Consider the following 21502-nt stretch of genomic DNA (forward strand, 5'->3'; position numbering starts at 1 on the left):
GGGAAATTGGAGGGGGAGATGAACCATGAGAAACTATGGACTGAAAAACAATCTGAGGGTTTTGAAGGGGTTGTGGGTGGGAGGTTAGGGGAACCAGGTGTTGGGTATTATGGACAGCACCTATTGCATGGAGCACTGGGTGTGGTGCATAAACAATGAATTCTGTTACGCTGAAAAAAAAAAGAAGAAAATAAAATGAAAACAGTAAAAAATAAATAAAGAGCATTTTAGTGATTTTTAAAAAAAAAAGTATGTTTCAACCAAGATACTGAGAGGTCACAGATAAAGGAGTCAAGAACCCACACATGAGTGAACTGAAGTGAGAATATTTTCTTCAGGAAGGATTCTCTAACAATATCAATATCAATATCAATAATAATACCTAGTGCTTAATTATATTGGAATGGTGTTTTTCAGATTTTAAAGATAAAAAACATAAAAAACATTTTTCAGATAAAAAACATAGTACATGAACTATATGTGTGTATATGTCGCATAATTTTTTTTTTTTAAACTATAGGGAAACTTAGGGTAAGGTTACGCAAGTATTTGACTCCATTTTTCATATGAAAGATAAATTTCAAGGCATTCAAGTCACTTGGCCAAGGATGGTACAAGTTCTGCCATGTTCAATCTTGTTAGGAATCAAAATTTTAAAAGATATTTAATTTTTATTCTTCAAATGCAAAGGTTTTTCAAATGCAGTTAGTTTCTGAATCTATAGATGGATCTGGGAAAGGCTTGGACTTTTGCAGATTTACAGAAATTCACAGAGGATTAAAGGCAGCTGGAGATAACATAACAGGGGGTGCCTAGGTGGCTCAGCGGGTTAAAGCCTCTGCCTTTGGCTCGGGTCATGATCTCAGGGTCCTGGGATCGAGCCCAGCATCGGGCTCTCTGCTCAGCAGGGAGCCTGCTTCCTCCTCTCTCTGCCTGCTTCTCTGCCTCCTTGTGATCTCTGTCTGCTAAATAAATAAATAAAAATCTTAAAAAAAAAAAAAAGGCAGCTGGAGGTATCATAACATGGAACAAAAAGAAGGATTTCTGAGGTCAGCCCACTAGTCTTCCCATGATGTCACGTCTTTTCTTCTCTTTGCAGATTAAACCCTTGTCAAGTGAACCTTACCTGCAGCCACTAGTAAGGTGATGAATAACAGTCTGACTGAATTCATTCTGTTTGGGATGACACAGGATGCAGGAAAGCGGAAAGCAGTATTTGCAATCATCTTGATGTTTTACCTTGCCACACTGTTGGGGAACTTTCTTATTGTAGCGACCATTAAAACAAGCAGGACCCTTGGGAGTCCCATGTACTTCTTCGTATTCTATCTGTCCTTTGCTGATGCCTGCTTCTCTACAACCACAGCCCCCAGATTGATTGTGGATGCCCTTTCTCAGAAGAAGACCATTTCCTACAATGAGTGCATGACTCAGGTCTTTGCAGCCCACTTCTTTGGATACATGGAAATCTTTTTTCGTTTTTATTGAGATCTTTTCATGTGCCCACAAGCCATTTATACATTTTCTTCTGAGAAATGTCTATGCGAGTCCTTCATTTTAATCTGGGTGTTTATTTTATTGTATTTATATTTTTATTTATTTATTTTTCCTTAAAGTCTTTTTATTTATTTGAGAGAGAGAGTGAGCACACAAGCTAGGGGAAGAGGCAGAGCAAGAAGCAGACTCACCACTGAGCAGGGAGCCTGAGGCAAGGCTCAATCCCAGGAGCCTGGGACCAGGATACGAGCCAAGCCTAAGGCAGATGCTCAAACAACTGACTCAACTCCTAGATGCCTTTCATTGTGTTGTAAGATGCAGAAATTCTTTATGTACTCTGGCTATCGATACCTTATCAAATCTAATACTTGCAAATATTTTCTCCACTTGTGTGCATTGTTGTTTCACATTATTGGTGGTGTTGCTTGATGCACAAAAGTTCTTAATATTGATAGAGTACAAATTATCTATTTCTTTTTGCCAGTGTTTTTGAAATCATTGCCAAATCCGAGGTCATGGTTTTTCTTCTATGTGTTCTTGTAAGAGTTTTATACTTTTAGCTAGATTTTAGGTCTTGATCCATATTGAGTTAATTTTTGCATATGGTATGCATTAGGGGTTCAATTTCATTCCTCCTATATGGATATCCAATTTCACAGCACCATTTTTTGAACCACCTGTCTCTACCCCATGACTACTCTTGATATCTTTGTTGAAAATCATTGAGTATATATGCAAAGATTTATTTCTAGGCTTGAATTTTATTTCATTATGATGTCTGTTTTTTTGTCAATATCACACTCTTTTGATTATCATAACTTTGTAGTAAGTTTTAGAACCAGGAAGTTTTCCATTGTTGTTGTTGATGTTGTTGTTGTTTTCTTGCCAATATTATTTTCTCTGTTTGAGTTCCTTGACATTCCCTGTGAATTTTTGGATGGATTTTTCTATTTCTCAAAAAATTTATTATATTTTTTTTGTATTTTTATAGGGTTTACACTGAATCTATAGATCAGATTAGGTAGCATTAACATCTTAATGACATGAACTATATCAGTTCATGATAGTCTTTCCATTTCTTTGTGTCTTTCAGATTATCTTTCAGCAACATTTTATAGTTTTGAACTATAGAAGACTTTTGTCTCCTTACTTATGTTTATTCTTAAATATTTATTTCTTTTAATAGTGTTGTAAAAGGAATCATTTTCCTAATCCTCTCTGGTTTGTTCACTGATAAGAGAGAAATTCTATGTATTTTCATGAAAAAAGTTACCTTTCAAAAATTGGGTAGAGAAGGAATGTACCTCAACATAAAGGGTCATTTATGACAGATCCACATGTAACATCACACTCAGCAGGCAAAGGTTGAAAGCTTTCCCATCACAATCAGGAATAAGATGAGAGTGCCCAGTCTCACCCCTCCTTCTCCCAAAAGCATTGAAAAAAAAAATCCCTGTGATATTTTTAGCAATTTCTACTATAGATTAGGCCATCAGTGAAGTGAGATCATTTTACTTACTTACTTAAATTTTACTTAAAGTTATTAGCTATGACAGTGTTTCTGATGGTAGCAACTATCTCAGTTTAAGCATCATCTTTGAAGAAAGGCCTTCACTGATCATATTCTTCCTAGTAGAATTCTCCCTGAGTACCTTGTTTGTCTTCTTATTAACACTGAAAAGATTATGATTCATATATTGAATTGTCCCTTTATTTATTGTCTGATTCTATTATGAGAATATAAGGTCCTTAGAGGAAGACACTTTTGCATATTTTTTGCCTATTTCATTAATTGCTGTGTCCTCACTCATAGCAGGGTTCTTGGCAGTAAATAAGCACTCCAAATGTAAAATTTTAAATTTAAAAATAAAAAAAATGGGTAACTATTATGTCTAAATCAGTGAATAAATATGCAGAACATCTAACCACACTGCAAGGTAACATAAATTGACTATTAAAAGAAAGGAAAGAAAAACTTGCTATGACAAGTGGGGAAATACATGATAAATTAATCTTCCTTAACACAACATAGCGGAGCTGAAATTTTATTCTTGACTGGTGGTAGTCTTACAATCGTTCTCATGATATATTTCTTTTTATGTAATATCTTGCTGACCCTAACTATGTGATCTGACGTAATACTTCTTCCTATAGATACTTTTAAAGATTTTGTGGAAATTCCCATTGAATTTAATTAAGCAAGAATTAGTCCTGGACACTTCCCAATTCTAGAACTTAATGAGGTGTTTGGTTAGAAGGCATAAAATGCTCAGCGATCTTTGCTTGTGTTGGGAAGAAGATACTATGCTCCTAACAACTGATATATATTTTTTAGGGGAGTTCTGTTAGTCTTACAGCATTACCTAAAGAAAAGCACAAGGATGTCTCTTAAAATATCAAGTCAGCTAATCTGAGCAAACCGACAGGACAGAATGAAGTTGACTAATGAGTTTAACGGTATTTTTCTATTTAGACATTAGTAGGAAAGAAGTTACTTGAGAGAAGTCTTCCTCGGGAATGTCTGGTTGCTATCACCTTATGTAAGGTGTCTTTTCGATGAATTCTCCTAATTTGATAAATTTTTGATTTCTGTGTGGACCCTGGACGTCCTAGGAAGTAATTTACAGTACAAATAAAAGCAACTTTATGAATAACCAGAAGACTCCACAGAGAGAATGGACAGGCAGTTGAGTGAAATAAAATATGTCCTCAAGTAATAATGCAGCTTTTTACCCTCTCTTGTCAGACTGGATGATAGAAGAAGTCCACGTTCCTGTGAATGAGTAAAAAGTGTTCCTTCAGATTGCGGACATATTTTCATAAGGTAAGAACAACAGTAAATAGTGGATACCAGGCTTTGCAATTGTGTATCTTTATTATGTTAAAGATTACTTTAGATAAAGCAAATTTGGATTGCAGTTCTAGATTTATCATAAAGATTTATCTTAAAAATGAATGACTTTGGAAAAATTAACTAGATGTTCTGAGTCTCCATTTTTCAACTATGAAATGAGGATTATAGTTCCTGTTACTGTAATAGAAATGTGATTCTTTAAGTTGTGAGCCTGTGAATGGAATCCCCTGTAGTTGTTGTGAGCAGTGGAATGATCAGATCAGAATCAAATCTAAAAAGGATCATTTGGACTGCATCAGGGCCACAAACTGATGGAAGCCAGAATGAAAGGGGAGGGATGTTGTGGGAGGCTAGTGCAGTGGACCAGAAGTGGTGCGGGGAGGGGAATGATCAAGTTAGTGTTCTATTTTAGAGGGGGTTAATAAGATTTATTAAAGGTATCAGTAAGCTATACAAGAGCAAGAATGGCATGAAGGACATGGTGATATTTCTTGTCTGAGCAATGGTATGGGAGGTGGTACTATTTAATTAGATGGGAAACCTGTTTCTTGATGAACATTAAAAATTTCGTTTCAAAAGTACTGAATTAATATCCAACTGGAAAAGTTCAGAGTTGGAGATCATATATATACATATATATATATATATATATATATATATATATGAATTCATATATATATATATGAATATATATGAATGAATATATATGAAGAACAACAGTGGAGTGCTTTCCCATTTACTGGTCAGGGAAAGAGGGCATATCCATCCAAAGATTCTAAGAAAAAAGTCTCAAGGAAGATGCAATCCAGGGCCGCAAACTTCCATTCCTTGTTTGATCCACTCACTTCAAATATGTCAATTACCTTAAAGAGGCCTCAAGTATTTAACTTTTATGACTTTATAAATTGTGTATCTTTGCATGGAATTCCCTTGCCTTCTTTTCTTGTCCTTTCAGTTTTCCTTTGCAACTCAGTTAAAGCGTTGCTTCCTCTAGGAAGCCTTCTCTGACTGCTGTTTGCTTGTGACCTTCACACTGTGCAACTATTTGTATATTATCACTTATTACATTGGTGAGTATTACGTATGTTATCACTGAGTGTTGAAAACCATGGCTTATTCAACTTGGAAATCAGAATGTCTGTGATACATGTGACATAAACAGGTACTCCTGCCACAATCTTTTCATTGAATGAGTCAATAAAAGATTAATCTTATAATGCATTTAAAAGTTTTCCCCCTTGTTTTGTAGACCACTTACTTCTATTAGGAGACGTCAGGTCCTATGAAGGCTACATGGAACCAAGAAACAATGTAACTTACTTTGTCCTCTTGGGCCTCACCCAGGATCCAAAGGAACAGAAGATCCTTTTTGTTATGTTCTTGCTCTTCTATATTTTGACTGTGGTGGGAAACCTGCTCATTGTGGTGACTGTAACTGTCAGTAAGTCCCTGGACTCACCTATGTACTTTTTTCTTGCTAGCTTATCATTTATGGATGTCATTTATTCATCTTCTATTTCTCCCAGATTGATTTCAGACTTGTTGTTTGCAGAAAATACCATATCCTTCCAATCTTGTATGACTCAGCTATTAACAGGACATTTTTTTGGTGGCTCAGAGGTCTTCCTTTTGCTGGCAATGGCCTATGACCGCTATGTGGCCATCTGCAAGCCCTTGCATTATTTGGTGATCATGAGGCAGTGGGTGTGTGTTGTGCTGCTGGTAGTGTCCTGGGTGGGAGGTTTTTTGCATTCAATAACTCAAGTTATCACTATTTATAGGCTCCCATTTTGTGGTCCCAATGTCATGGATCATTTTTTGTGTGACATGTACCCCTTATTGAAGCTGGTCTGTACTGACACGTATGTCATTGGCCTGTTAGTGTTAGCCAATGGAGGGCTGATCTGCAGTATTGTGTTTATGCTCTTGCTCATCTCTTATGGTGTCATCTTGAACTCTCTAAAACACCTTAGTCCAGAAAGGAGGTGGAAAGCCCTCCAGACCTGTGGTTCGCACATCACTGTGGTGGTCTTCTTCTTTGTTCCATGTATTTTCATGTATGTAAGACCTGCTAAGACCTTCGCCATTGACAAATCATTGAGTGTGTTTTATACAGTCATAACTCCCATGCTGAACCCATTGATCTACACCCTGAGAAATTCTGAGATGTTAAATGCTATGAAGAAGCTTTGGGGAAGAAATTTTATATCTTTGAGTAGATAAATGTATCATTCACCATGAAGAGAAGTATTTGACATTAGGGTCCATATCTTTGGATTGCAGAAGTCCTCTTTTTTTATTTTTTTAAATATTTTATTTATTTATTTGAAATAGAGATCACAAGTAGGCAGAGAGGCAGGCAGAGAGAGGGAGAAGCAGACTCCCCACTGAGAAGAGAGCCTGATGGGGCCTTGATCCAGGACCCTGGGATCATGACCTGAGCCGAAGGCAGAGGCTTAACCCACTGAGCCACCCAGACTCCCTTCAGAAGTCCTCTTAAGTTTGATCGGACTTCCTTTATTTGTAAGAATTTAAGTAAATTATAATTAAAGTATGAAGAGTTTCCCTTGTGGCTAGAATGTAAGGTCCATAATACCTTGTTAATCTCTTCACTTAGAAATGTGTAATGCCTCTATAGCAAAGAATCCATGCTATGTAATGAATCACTGAGGACATTTTTTTTTATGATTACATTAATTTTTAGTTATTTAAAAATTTTTTAAAAACATTTTTTCTGAGACAGTATTATTTTTTTAGAGTCTATCAGTTAAATTTATCCTTTTTGTTATATTATTTGTAATAATGCTATGTAGACTTCATTATTAATTTTTAGGTTGCTTTAGATAAACATATTTAGACTAATACTTTTAGCTTACATAAGAAAAATTGAAGTGTAATAGATAAAAATAATAATATTGAAAACCTTACAGAAAGAGATAAAGTATAGAATAAAGTTCTGTTTAACTCTCAGCATTGTTTCCAATTCTCTTACCCAGAGGCAGTTGCTTGATCTGTATCTTTAAGCTCCTCAGGGAATAATCTATACAAATTCAAGAGTAAATATCTATGTGTGAGTCTTCTATGTGTATGCAAATGCCTTACTATAGAACTTTTATTAAAAGATTTTATTTACTTATTTGGCAGAGATCACAAGCAGTCAGAGAGGCAGGCAGAGAGAGAGGATGAAGCAGGCTCCCCGCTGAGCAAAGAGACTGATGCAGGACTCCATCCCAGGACCCTGGGATCATGACCTGAGCAGAAAGCAGAGGCTTAACCCCCTGAGCCACCCAGGCACCAGTATTGATTTATTTTTAATTGAAATATAGTTGACATAAAATATTACACTAGTTTCAGGTTTATATCTTCGTGATTCAACAGTTAAGTACACATGATAGTCGGTGGGATTAGGGAGGGAGAGAGGTCTTGAGCAATCCCTTGGAGAGCCCTCATTTTTCCAGACCCCTTGACTTGGGCTCCCTCTGTTTTTCATGGCAGGAAGCCTGGCCTCTGACTTGGCATTCTTGTATCCACAAGGGGATGGGGGTGGAAGGGATGGGTGGGAGGCCTAGAGCACTACTGGGTTAAGCCTCTCACCTGGCTGACCATCCTTTATCCTCCTGGTGGGTCAGGAATAGAATCAGAGCTGTGGCCAGATGTGGAATTTTGGGGGATTTCCCTATGTCTCCCTGCCATATGAGTTCTGCAGAGGGACAGCATACCGTAGACATCAGGTTAGGGTGGAGCGGGTGCTCCTAGGCAGCCTCAAGACCTCTCAATGGGAGGGCAAGCTAGGAACTGAAGTGGAAAGCCAGCTCCAAGGATGCTTTTCTTGAGCAGAGGAAAAGCTGGAGATTAACCCTGCAGAGTCCCAGAATATCAAAGTTCTGCAGAAAGATCTGGAATGATTTGCCAAGCCCTGAGGCAGAAGAGGATCACTCTAAGATATACCCAGGCCCACGTGTGGCTCACCCTGAAGATTCTTTTGGGAAGGTGTTTCACCAAATAACCTTATCTGACCCTTTGAGCCTCAGTACCTCAGTTTCTACAACACATGTAAGCTTCGGCCCCTGCTACAAAAGTGGATAGTGGAAGCTGACAACAACGAAAATCTGCAGGAGATATACAAAGTAGGGATCCTTGTGCGGGCCCGAAAGAGCAAGTGAACAAGTCTGGAGAACCCTGTGAAGTAACCTGGAGAACATGCTCCTGTAGTGCCTGAAACTCACCCATGTGCAGATCAGCCCCATTGCCCAGCAGCTGGGGCATGAGAAGAATGTGGTCTGACTGGACTTATGCAATGGTCATCAGCAGGGACTACTGGCCAGGAGAGGATTTTGAGGCTGCTGGGTCTCTTTTTTCAAGGGTACCAGTATCCTTTCTTCCAGGACCAGGGCCCAGCTAGGTACCCCTGCCTATGGGACTCCCACTTCACTACCCTATACTCCTTGATTCATTTCCCTGAGGGTGGAGCCTTTCCCTCAGGGTCTGTCACCACTCTAGGCTCTCCCATGCTTTCAAACTGAGGTGTTGGCCCTTCCCAGGAATAGGGGTGGGGGACAGAGGAGAGGGGAGAGCTAGGGAACAGTACCTGGGGTTTGTCCCAGGGCTTTGGGACATTCATTCACTGAGAAAGGATTTGGGAACACAAAAGATGTAGGGGCTAGGAGTTTGGGGGGATTAGTTGGAGGCAATTCAAAGTTCAAGGATCCTTTTTTTTAATCCCTGAATCACTCATCACTTTGTTCTTAAAGAAGCCTGGGACACAATAAACCAAAAAGTCCATTACAGAATGCTGGTCATGAAAAGTGTAGCTTCCATCTGTTACCATCCATGACCAGCCAAAGTCCCCACAATATTATTGATTATTCCTGCTAGGCTGTACTTTTCATTCTTGTGAGTTATTTATTTTATTTGCCAGATATTGTACCTTTCAGCCCCTTCACCTACTTCCCTGATCCCTCCACTCCCTTCTCCCTGGAAGCAGGTATTTATTCTCTGTATTTATGAGTCAGTTTTTGTTTTTTGTTTGTTTCAGTGTGTTGATTAAATTCCACATAAAAGTGAAATCTTTTGCAATGTCTTAAAGATATGCCATACTAGTCCATATAGATCTCTTTGTTTTTCTTATACTCCAGATACTCACTTAAATATATACTAAAATAAATATCTCCATTCCTCTTCATGTTATTACTTTTTTCTGTAATGAAGAAATTTATAATTGTGTGTTTGTGAATATGTGCAGGTATGAGTTGATAGGAGAGGACTTGTTAGGAATGTATTTGAGTCAATGGTCAGATAGCTAAATGTTGAATTTCATAGTTATTGCCAAATTGTTGTCCTTGAGATTGTACTAATAGCTACCCTGCTGCTCAGTCTGTGAAAGTACTTCTGTCCATATTCTCCACAACCACTCACAGATACATATTCATGGTATAAGGCAACCAGAAAAATTGCAATCTTTCTCATATTATTGAGTTTGGATATCTTTTCATGTGTTTAATGAATCATCTATTTTTTTTTTGTCTATTTTGTGTAATTGTTGATCTTTTCTATACTGTTATTAGTGAGTACTATCCTTTACTGAAGAAATTATCTCCTCCACTGTTGTATAAGTATTTGATATTTTTCTGTTATTGAACTTGTGATGTGTTTTAATACTTGTATACATTATAGAATGCTTTTGGCATGTGAGTAATGTCCTTACTAATTTAATATTAAATTATTTTTGGCTTATATATCTTCCTTAAAAAGACTTTCCCCATTTCATTCATACCAAAATATTCTTCAATTGCTTTTATAGCTCTTAATTTTAAAGCTTTGTTGAGCTCATATAACTTACATTAAAACTTTTGATCCATCTAGAATTTATTTTTTTATAGGCATTAAAGAGGTATGGATTTTTTAGTTGGTTTTCTAAATTGCAGTGTTTTTAAAGTTTCATAATTTTCTTTATGTCATTGACTTGAAGTCCTATTATATCTAGAGCTCCATATACACTAGGATCCCATCTAAGATTTAATTCTGTTTCATTTATCTCTATTCCTGTCCCAGTTGGTACACAATAAAATTGCTTTATATGTAAAACATTTTGTATATACCTCATTTTTTATTCAGATTTATGTCTATGCTTATATATTTACATTTCAAAGAAGATTTTAAAATAAAAAATGGTTTTACACTGAAATAAAATAAATAAGTTTAACATTAATGGAGGGCATGTATTGCATGGAGCACCAGGAGTGGTGTGTAAACAATAAATTCTGGAACACTGAAAAGAAATTAAAAAAAATAATAATGGGAAATAATAAATTGACAGATTAAAGTAAGTTTAAATAAAATAATTTTAAAATAAGTTTAAAATAGTTTAGATACAAGACAGTATTATTTTTAAGAAGATCCCATTTAAGAAGATTAATTTAGGAAGAGTTTACAGCTTTCTAGTACTGAGAGTTGTTATCCATGAGTAGGTCTTTTCATTCAACAAGTCATCTTTCATGACCTTGGGTACCGCTTCCATTTTCTGCCCAATTGAGTTAACACTTCTAGGTATCTGCTGTTCTCCATCCATGGCGCCTGAATGCTGCTTTGCACTTTTTTTTTTTTTTAAGATTTTATTTATTTATTTGACAGAGAGAGATCACAAGTAGGCAGAGAGGCAGGCAGAGAGAGAGAGGAGGAAACAGGCTCCCTGCTGAGCAGAGAGCCCGATGCGGGACTCGATCCCAGGACCCTGAGATCATGACCTGAGCCGAAGGCAGCGGCTTAACCCACTGAGCCACCCAGGGGCCCTGCTTTGCACTTTTGCTTTAAGGAAAACCATCTCTTTCAGGAAGTGTGTCTGAAGTCTTTGCTGAGCATCCATGTGTTCATGTGCAAACATCTGTACTATGAAATCATCACAACTGATGGGGATAAGGGTTCCTCTTTCAGTTGGCATGTGCTAGAGCCTTTGTCCTTGCAACCTTTCAGGTCCTCTTCACAGTGTGGCTGCCTGTGTGTGCTTCCACTGTCATAGACCACTCATGCATGACATAAACCTTTGGCTGAAACTTATCTGCATAGACACTCATTCTCTTGGTCTCTTTGTTGGTGTCAACAGTAGGTTCATACCCCAAATAGCCAAAAGAATGTTGAAAAAGAAAACCAAAACTGGAGGCATCACAATTCCAGACTTCAAGCTTCATTACAAAGCTGTAATCATCAGATCAGTTTGGTGCCTGCATAAAAACAAACAGATCAATGGAACAGAATAGAGAACCCAGAAATGGAGCTCAATGCTTTGGTCAACTAATCTTGGACAAAGCATGGAAGAATATCCAAGTGAAAATAGTCTCTTCAGCAAATGCTGTTGGGGAAATTAGACAGCCACGTGCAGAAGAATGAAACTTTCTTATGCCATACACAAAAATAAGCTCAAAATGGATGAAAGACCTAAACATGAGGCAGGAATCCATCAAAATCCCACTGGGCAGCAATGACCATTGTTCATCATCCTTGGCCTCTGATACAGCAACTTCTTACTAGACATGTCTCAAGAGGCAAAGGAAACAAAAGCAAAAATGAACTATTAGGACTTCACCAAAAGCATCTGTAAGCTAAGGAAAAAATTGAAAAGGTAACCTCTGGAATGGGAAATGATATTTATATGTGACATATCTGATAAAGGGTTAATGTTGAAAATCTATAAAGAAGTTATCAAATTGAGCACACAGAAAATACTCCAGTCAAGAAATGGTGAGAAGACATCCAGATGGCTAACAGACATATGAAAAGATGTTCAACATCCCTCATCATTAGGGAAATACAAATGAAAACCATGATGAGAAACCACCTCACACCTGTCAGGATGGCTAAAATGAACAACAGGTGTTTGTGAGGATGGGAGAAAAGGAACTCTCTTACAGTGTTGGTGGAATGCAAAGTGGTGCAGTCACTCTGGAAAACAGTATGAAGTCTTCTCAGAAACTTAAAATGGAACTATCTTATGATACAGCAATTGCTCTACTAGGTATTTACCCAAAGGACACAAAAATACTGATTTGAAGGCACACATCCATCCTGATGTTTATAGAAGCATTATCAACAATAGAAAAATTATGGAATAAGCACAACTATTCATTGATTAATGAGTGGATAAAATAGATATGTTGTGGGTACACACACATACACAGACACAGACACAGACACACACACACCCTGAAATATTACACAGCCACCAAAAAGAATGAAATCTTGCCATTTGCAGTGAGGTGGTTAGATTTAGAGTGCATTATTCTAAGGGAAATAAGTCAGTCAGAGAAAGATAAATACCATATGATTCCACTCAAATGTGGCTTTTAAGAAACAAAGCAGGTGAACATAGGGGAAGGGGAAAAGTAAGAGAAGGAGGCAAACCACAAGAGACTCTTAACTACAGAGAACAAAGGGTTGGGGAGGGGAGGAGGGTGGAGGATGGGTTAGATGAGATGAGTATTAAGTATTAGGATGAGTATTAAGGTGGGCATTTCTTGTCATGACCACTGGCTGTTATATGTAAGTGATAAATCACTGATTTCTTCTCTTGAAACTAATACTACACTATATCTTAACTAACTAGAATTTAAATAAAAAAACTTTAAGAAGGAAATAAAATAAAAAAGAAAAAGGAAATTTCAATTTGCATAAAGAAATAGAGCCCACGAAGAGTCAAATTAAGGCAAAATAAAATATTTTATTTATCTTAAGAATAAATTTAAACTTTGAAAGAAATTTCAAAAATAATTTAAACTCTATATAATTTTTCCAGTAGTACAAGAAATTAGATGCTCTGTAAACATACTAAAATGTAAAATAAAAATCATTTAGAGAGTGAAATAGGAAAAAAAACATCTTAACAAATTGGGTATAGAAGGAATTTACCTCAACATATAAAGGCCATATATGGCATATCCATAGCTAACATCATACTCAACAGGGAAAGGTTGAAATCTTTCCCACTGTAATTGGGCACAAGATGAGTGAGCCCAGCTCCCACCTCCTTTTCACATAAAAATGGACTAAAAATCCCTGTGAAAACTGAGCCTTTTGTACATATAGGTCATGCCATCAGTGAAGTGAGAACAAATTACTTAGAATGTTTTCTTAATTTTACTACCTATAACAGTGTTTCTTATCAGAGTCACTATCTATCCTTGCATTGCAGCTTTAACCTTACCTTCAAAGGAAGGCCTTCCCTGATCGACTTCTCCATGTAGAAATCTCCATGAGTACACTGTTCACTTATTATTAGCCTTGAGAAGACTATGTTTAGTTTACTAAATTGTCCCCTTATTTACTGTCTGACTCTCTTATGAGAATATAAGGTCCATGTAGGAAGGACATTTTGCATAATTTTTTCCTTAATTGCTATGTCCTTACAGCAGGTTTCCTGGCAGTAAATAGGAACTCCAAATTAAAGAAATTATTAATTTAACAAATAGTTATTATGCCTAAATATGTGAGTAAATAAAATGTCTAACCACACTAAAATTGACTATTAAATAAAAGGAAAGAAAAAGTTGCTATGACAAGAGGGAAAATATGATGAATTAATCTTCCCTAACACAAAATGGCTGGGCTGAAATTTTGTTCTTGACTTGGTAGTAGTTTTACAATGGTTGTAAATGTATGTTTTTTGTTTTTTTGTTTATGTTACCTCTTTCTGACCCTAATCATGTGATTTGGCCTAATAGTATCATTTTTTTTAAAAGATTTTATTTATTTTTTTGGCAGAGATAGACACAGCGAGAGAGAGGGAACACAAGCAGGGAGAGTGGGAGTGGGAAAAGCAGGCTTCTCGCTGAGCAGGGAGCATGATGCCAGCTCCCCAGGACCCTGAGGTCATGATTTGAGCCCAAGGCAGACACTTAACCAACTGAGCCACCCACGCGCCTGACCTAACAGTATCTTTATAGGGATATTTTTTAAAGTTTTTTATGGAAATTTCCAGTGAATTTAATTAAGCAAGAATCAGTCTTGGACACTTTCCAATTCTAGGACTTAATGAGGAATGTGGTTGGAAGGGATAAAATGCCCAGTGATCTTTGATTGTGTTGAGAAGAAGATACTATGCTCCTAAAAAATGATACTCATTTTTTAGGAGGTTTCTGTTAGGCTTAAAGCATCATCCTAATGAAAAACAGAAGACTCTTAAAAATCTCAAATCAGCTAATCTGAGCAAGACATCAGGACAGAATAAAGATGACTAAAGAGTTGAATGATATTTTCCTATTTATGCATTAGTAAGAAAGAAATTACTTGAGAGAAATCTCCCTGGGAAATGACTAGCTGTTCCCCTTCTTATGTAAGTATGGGGTTTTCTTGTCTTTTTGAGAAATTATCTTATTGTGCCAAATTTTTGTTTTTCTTTGTAGACCCTGGAATTCCTAGGAAGTAATCTACAATGTAAATAAAAGCAACCTTCTGAATAACCAGAAGGCTCCACGGAGGAAATAGTTAAATGAAATTAATATATCCTCAAGTAATAATGCAGGATTTTTGCCCTCTCTTGTCAAACTGGATGACAAAAAAATTCCAGGTCCCTGTGAATGTGTAAAGTGTGTTCCTTCAGATTGTGGATATGCCTATACAAGGTAAGAGGAACAATAATAGCAGAGACAGTTTTTGCAATTGTATGACTTATCTTTATTATGTAAATTCAGATTACTTTGAGATAAAGCAAACTTGGATTCTAATCCTAGTTTTATCACTCAAAAATGTGTGACATTGGAGAAATTAATGGGGACTACAAATCCTATTACTGTAATATAAGATGTGATTCATTAAATTGTGAGTGAGTGTTTGGAATCCACTATAGTATTGTGAGCAGTGGAGCCATACATCAGAATCAGATTTAAAAAGGACCATTTGGCTGCATCAGGACAACAAACTGAGGGAAGACAATGCAAGGTGAGAGATGTGGCAAGACCCAGAGTGCAGTGAGAGAAAAGTGAGGGGAGAAGGGAAATGATTATGCTTGTGATATATTTTAAAGGGGGTTGAAAGGATTTGTTAAAGGTATCAGCATGTGATATGAGATCAAGAAATACATGAAGGACACTGTGATATTTCTTGGCTAAGCAAGGATGTGGAAAGTGGTACCATTTAGTGAGCTGAAAACTCCTATGTTTATCATGGAATATTAAAATTTAATTTCATAAGTCCTGGAATGATATCCATTTGGAGATATTCGTAGGTAGAGATATCATATATATGAAGTTCAAGAATTAAGGGAGAGGCACAACACTGGCATGCATTCCCATTTATTGGTCAGGAAAAGGAGGCATATCCAACCAAAGACCATAAGCAAGAGATCTCAGTGAGGGAAGAGACAGTCAAAGGCAGTGATCTTCCATTCCTAGTTTGATCCACTCACTTTGAGTATGTCAGTTACCCTAAATAGTTCTCAAGTACTTCATTTTTGTGACTTATAAACTGTGCACCTTTGTGTGGAATTCCTTTGTCTTCTTTTCTTGTTTTTCCTCTTTTCTGTTGAAACTCAGCTAAAGCATTGCTTCTCTTGGAAGCCTTTCTTGACTGATGTTTGGTAATGTATTCCTACCCCTGATCTTTCCATTGTGTGACTATTTTTGTAATGGCACTTATTTCATTGGTGATTATTATGTATGCTATCAGTGAGGGGAGGAAACCGTGGCTTGTTCGACTGGAAATTATAACATCCATTACACATTTGACAGAAACAGATACGCCTTCCACATTCTTTTAATTAAATGAGTCAATAGAAGATTAATCTTGTAATGCATTCAAAAGTTTTCCCCCTTGTTTTGTAGACCACTTCTTTCTATTAGGAGATGTCAGCTCCTACGAAGGCTACATGGAACCAAGAAACAATGTAACTTACTTTGTCCTCTTGGGCCTCACCCAGGATCCAAAGGAACAGAAGGTCCTTTTTGTTATGTTCTTGCTCTTCTATATTTTTTCTGTGGTAGGAAACCTGCTCATTGTGGTGACTGTAATTGTCAGTAAGACCTTGGGCTCACCTATGTATTTATTTCTTGCTAACTTATCATTTATGGATGTCATTTATTCATCTTCCATTTGCCCCAGATTGATTTCAGACTTATCGTCTGGAGAAAATACAATATCCTTCCAATCTTGTATGACTCAGCTATTTACAGAGCACTTTTTTGCTGCATCAGAGGTCTTTCTTCTGCTGGTGATGGCTTATGACCGCTATGTGGCCATCTGCAAGCCCTTGCATTATTTGGTGATCATGAGGCAGTGGGTATGTGTTGTGCTCCTGGTAGTGTCCTGGGTGGGAGGTTTTCTGCATTCAGTAATTCAAATTATCACTATTTATGGGCTCCCATTTTGTGGTCCCAATGTCATTGATCATTTTTTCTGTGACATGTACCCCTTATTGAAGCTCATCTGTACTGACACGTATGTCATTGGCCTGTTAGTGGTGGCCAATGGAGGGATGATCTGCACTATTGTGTTTGCGTTCTTGCTCATCTCTTATGGTGTCATCTTGCACTCTCTAAAGAACCTTAGTCCGGAAGGGAGGCGGAAAGCCCTCCAGACCTGTGGTTCCCACATCACTGTGGTGGTCTTCTTCTTTGTTCCTTGTATTTTCATGTATGCAAGACCTGCTAAGACCTTCCCCATTGACAAATCATTGAGTGTGTTTTATACAGTCATAACCCCAATGATGAACCCACTGATCTACACTCTGAGAAATTCTGAGATGACAAATGCTATAAAGAAGCTCTGGAGAAGAAATACCATGTCTTTTAGTCGATAAGTGTATTATCCACCATGAGGAGCATTATTTTACATTGGATCCCATTTTCTAAATAGGCAGAATTCTTCTTAAAATGATCGAGTCTCTTTGTTTAAAATTAATTGTTAATTAAAGAATTAACAGGATGATTGTGCTACAATAACATTTTCCTTCTTGCTATGTAAGGTCTACAGTGTCTTGTTGATCACTTTATTAGAAAGGTGTAATGCTTTTATCTCAAGGAGTTAATAATGGGTAATGAATTAGTGAGGAGATTTTTATATGATTACAATAATTTTAATTAAGTTATGTTTTAAAATTTGTTTTCTGAGATGTGTATTATTTTTATTTAGATTCTTGTTATTTAAGGTAATCTTTTTATTATAGTCTTTATATTATTTAATGATGTATAGACTGTCTTGTATATTAAATTTCTGCTGCCTTAGATATAAAATAAGTGTTTTCATAAGAAAAATTGAAGTGTGATGGACAATAGTAAGCAGTACAAGAGCAGATCCTGTACAACTGGAAACAATGTTGAATAAATTACCTACTTCTCTCTCAGTGTGGTCTCTACTCCTCTTGCCCAGAGTTAGTCTTGATCTGTTAAAGACTCATGAGGTAAAAACTTCGCAAATGCATTTTGACTTAAATACAAGTATGTATTTTTTTCTCTGTGTATTTAAATGTTTGCCTTTATTATGCAACTTCTTTTTTAAAAAATACACCTTTAAGTTGGCATAGTTTTGCTTATTTCTATGTTTTTAACTGAAGTATAGTTATCATTCAACATTACAGTAGTTTCAGGAATATAGCATAGTGAGTCAACAATCCTGTACATTAAGAGATGCTTTTAATGATAAGTGTCGTTTTAATGTGTTACCATATAAAGTTGCTACATTGTTTTTGATTGTGTTTCCTGTGCTGTCCTTTTCATTCTTGTGACATATTTATTTTATCACTGAAACTGTGCTTTTCATCCCCTTCACCTATTTTTGCTTATCCCTTCATCCCCTTCTGTTCTGGCGATGACCAGTTTGTTCTCTGTATGTATGAGTACATTTCTGGGTTTTGTTTGTTTCACTGTTTTTTTTTTCTTTTTCTTTTCTTCTTTTGAATTCCACATATAAGTGAAATCTCTTGCAACATTTTGAAGATACTCCACACTAGTCCATAAGATCTCTTAGTTTTTCATGTACTCCATATTACTGATTTATAAACATTTACTAAATAATAAATGTATTCATTTCTGTTCATGTTTTTACTAACCTTTTCCTACAAATTCTTTTTTGCAATAAGTATGTGTTTGTGAACATGTGCAAGTTTGAGTTCTTAGGAGTGGAATTGTTGATCTATGTATTTGAAACAATGATCAGATAGTTAAATATGAGTATTCATAGTTTTCGTCAAACTATCATGCTTGAGATTGTATTAGTAGCTAAACTGCGTCTCATAGTCTGTGAGGGTATTTGTGTCCACATTCTCAATAAACCGTACCTGATAAATATTGTAGTAGAAAATAATCTCATTAATATGAAATCTTTTTCATACTATCGAGTTTATTTTTAATATGATTTATATTCCTTTTTCTGTGAATCACCTATTAATGCTCTTTTATATAATTCATTCAATCATTGATCTTTTCCATAGTGATTTTTATGATTGATTACATTCTGAGGGAAGGATACCTTTATTGTTGTGTATGCAGCAATTATGTTTCTGGCTTGTGATGTATTTTTAGCTTTTGTATAGTTTGTAGAATCCTTTTGGCATGCAAAAAATGTTCTTAAGATTTAATATTTAATGTTGTTTGGGGTTGTTATCTTTAAAAGATTTTCCCACTTCACTTATACCAAACTATTCTTAAACCATTTTTCAGGAATTATTATTTTTAATTTTCTTTTTAAAAAATTTCTTTTCAGTGTTCCACAATTCAGCAGTTAATTTTTAAAGCATTTTTGAGGTTGTATAACTTACATTAAAATTTTAGATCCATCTGAAACTTTTTGATATAGGAGTTGAAGATGTATGGAGGAATAAGTCAGTTTTCTAAATTTCAGGGTTTTTTTTTTTTTAACATTTGCATACTTTTCATTTTGCCATTGACCTGAATCCTGAGTATTATATTCTAAAGTCATATTTTTATTTGGATCCAGATCAGGACTCCTGTTTCATTCATCTCTTTGTTCATGTCCCTACTGATACACAATATTATTGCTTTCATATATAACATATTTGTGTTACACATAGGTTTCTGGATGGACCACATGGATTCTTAGTGACGACTTAAGTCATGCACTTCCTGAAAGAGATGGTTTTTCTTACAGAAAAATGCCAAGCATCATTTCAGAGGTCTTAGATGAAGAACAGCAGATATCTAGAAGGCATAACTCACACAGGCAGAAAATGGAAGCAGTTCCCAAGGTCATAAAAGATGACTTGTTGAATGAAATGACCTGCTCATGGATAACAGTTCTCAGTACTGGAAAACTAAGTCTTCCTAAATTAATCTTCTTAAATTGAATCTTGTTAAAAATAATAACTGAGTTTTGGTTTATATCTAAACTATTTTAAATTTATTTTAACTTATATATAACCCATTTGTTTTATATACATTATCACATACATCATGAGATGAGCAGTCTCTCATTACTATTCTTTTTCAGATTAATGTATATTCTTCCATATTACCTTTCAAAAACAAGTTTAAAATAAAATAATAAATTTACATTGAAATATGATAAATAAGTTTAACATTAAAATAACTTGATAAGTTAAAAGAAGTTTAGAATAGTTTAGTCACAAAACAAGTCATGTATTATTTTTAGGAGATTAACTTTAGGATTAATTTAAGAAGAGTTTTTTTTAACATTTATTTATTTTGAGAGGGAGAGTATAAAGGCCTGTTTAGCGAGAGTGACTATCTCGGTTGAACAGCTCTTTTGTTGTTTATGTAGTAAAATATGGTTGACCGGTCCCACATAACAGAGCTCAAATACAAGGGAAGGTCAGGTCAGGTAGAGATAACAGAGCCCAAATACAAGGGTGGCTGAGGTCAGGTGGAGATAACAGAACCCAAATGCAGGGATGACTCGGGCCAGGTGGAGACATCCAATCATTGGAACACACATACTGTCTCCCTAGCTACCAACAAGTGTGGGCCCCACCTTTTGGGTGCCTTTTGGGTGCCAATTCTGACCAAGGTGATAGGCTAGTTCAAATAGCTTCTATGGAGTGAATTGTAATTCAATTGGCCACCCATGTGTGACCTAACATGACTGTGCAGCTTTCTTTGTGTGTTGCAATCTCATTGGCCACCTGTGTATGGCCAGGCTCAACCACATGGCCTTTGCTCTATAAAAGTTAGTCTGTGAGGCTGGGGGTGTTCGCCCTCTCCATAAGAGGTGGCCCGGACCAGTTGGTTTGATTCTCAATGCTTGGCATGAAATAAAGCTTTGCTTGATCTTCGCTTTGTATCAGTCTCGCTCCTTTGATCACGGACCCATCACAGAGTCTTTGTCCCTAGAGAGCAATTCAACCTCTCAGAGATATGCACTAAAAGGTAAAAATAATCTCTCCCCATGATCCTCAGAGTGTGCTGTCTGGCCAGGTTACCTGCCTGCCTCTTCTACAGGAGTAGGGCAACATCCTCAGATCTCTGTCCTAGCCAAGCCCAGGGACTTCTGAAACTCCTGCGTTTGACGCCCATTGGTTGCAAAAACTTAACGAAATCAGCCACTCTAATTTTCCATTCCAATGGCTTTGAGGAAGTCTACTTCTTGTGTGTATCCCTGTGTGTTCCACTCCCTCTCACCATTCTGTGCAATCAGCAATCCCTCCCCTCTGCATCACTGCATGAAAATGGGTATAGAAATACCTATTTGAGACTGTGATATCCATTATTTTGTGTATATACCCCAAAGTGGAATTGTGGCTCATATATTTTTTTTGTTAATTTTTTTAGGAAGTACCATGCATTTTCCATAGGAGCTACATCAGTGTGCATTCTCAGCAACAATGGAGAGTTGTTTTTGATCTCTCTGCTGTCTTACATGTGTTACAATTTTTACACCTTGTGGGCATTGCTCTCCTGTTGGGTGTGAAGTAGTGTTTTGATTACCATACTTTTGTAGTTAATTTTAGAACCAGGAAGTCTTCCAATTGTTTGTTTGTTACCCCAGGGTTATTTTGGCTTCTTAGCATGCCTTGAGTTTCCACGTGAATTTTAGGATGGATTTTTTTTATTTCTGGAAAAACTTTTTTTTTTTTTTTAATTTTAGTAGGACATGTTTTGAATCTGTAGATCACTTTAGCTAACACTGAAAACCTAGTAGAATGAACCATATAAATTCATGAATGTCTTTCCTTCCTTTTATTTGTGTCTTCTAGAA

General features: G+C 36.4%; 2 protein-coding genes and 1 pseudogene across 2 annotated transcripts; all 3 read left to right on the forward strand.

The window, feature by feature from the left end:
- The first annotated feature begins 5644 nt into the window (after window positions 1-5644).
- LOC131822477 (olfactory receptor 4A47-like) lies at window positions 5645-6574 on the forward strand. Its single transcript, XM_059158794.1, has one exon. It carries the CDS (start codon window positions 5645-5647, stop codon window positions 6572-6574), a length of 930 nt encoding a protein of 309 aa, XP_059014777.1.
- Window positions 6575-6588: 14 nt separating this feature from the next.
- On the forward strand, window positions 6589-8874 carry LOC131807924 (POU domain, class 5, transcription factor 1-like; annotated as a pseudogene).
- A 7328-nt stretch (window positions 8875-16202) lies between these two features.
- LOC131822488 (olfactory receptor 4A47-like) lies at window positions 16203-17132 on the forward strand. Its single transcript, XM_059158804.1, has one exon. It carries the CDS (start codon window positions 16203-16205, stop codon window positions 17130-17132), a length of 930 nt encoding a protein of 309 aa, XP_059014787.1.
- The last annotated feature ends 4370 nt before the right edge of the window (window positions 17133-21502 follow it).

Source organism: Mustela lutreola, chromosome 1 (genome assembly GCF_030435805.1).
Source record: "Mustela lutreola isolate mMusLut2 chromosome 1, mMusLut2.pri, whole genome shotgun sequence".
Lineage (NCBI taxonomy): Eukaryota > Metazoa > Chordata > Mammalia > Carnivora > Mustelidae > Mustela > Mustela lutreola.

What these genes read in the sequence shown, in the direction of transcription:
- LOC131822477 (XM_059158794.1), top strand. Translation starts at nt 5,645, where the DNA reads ATGGAACCAAGAAACAATGTAACTTACTTTGTCCTCTTGGGCCTCACC.
- LOC131822488 (XM_059158804.1), top strand. Translation starts at nt 16,203, where the DNA reads ATGGAACCAAGAAACAATGTAACTTACTTTGTCCTCTTGGGCCTCACC.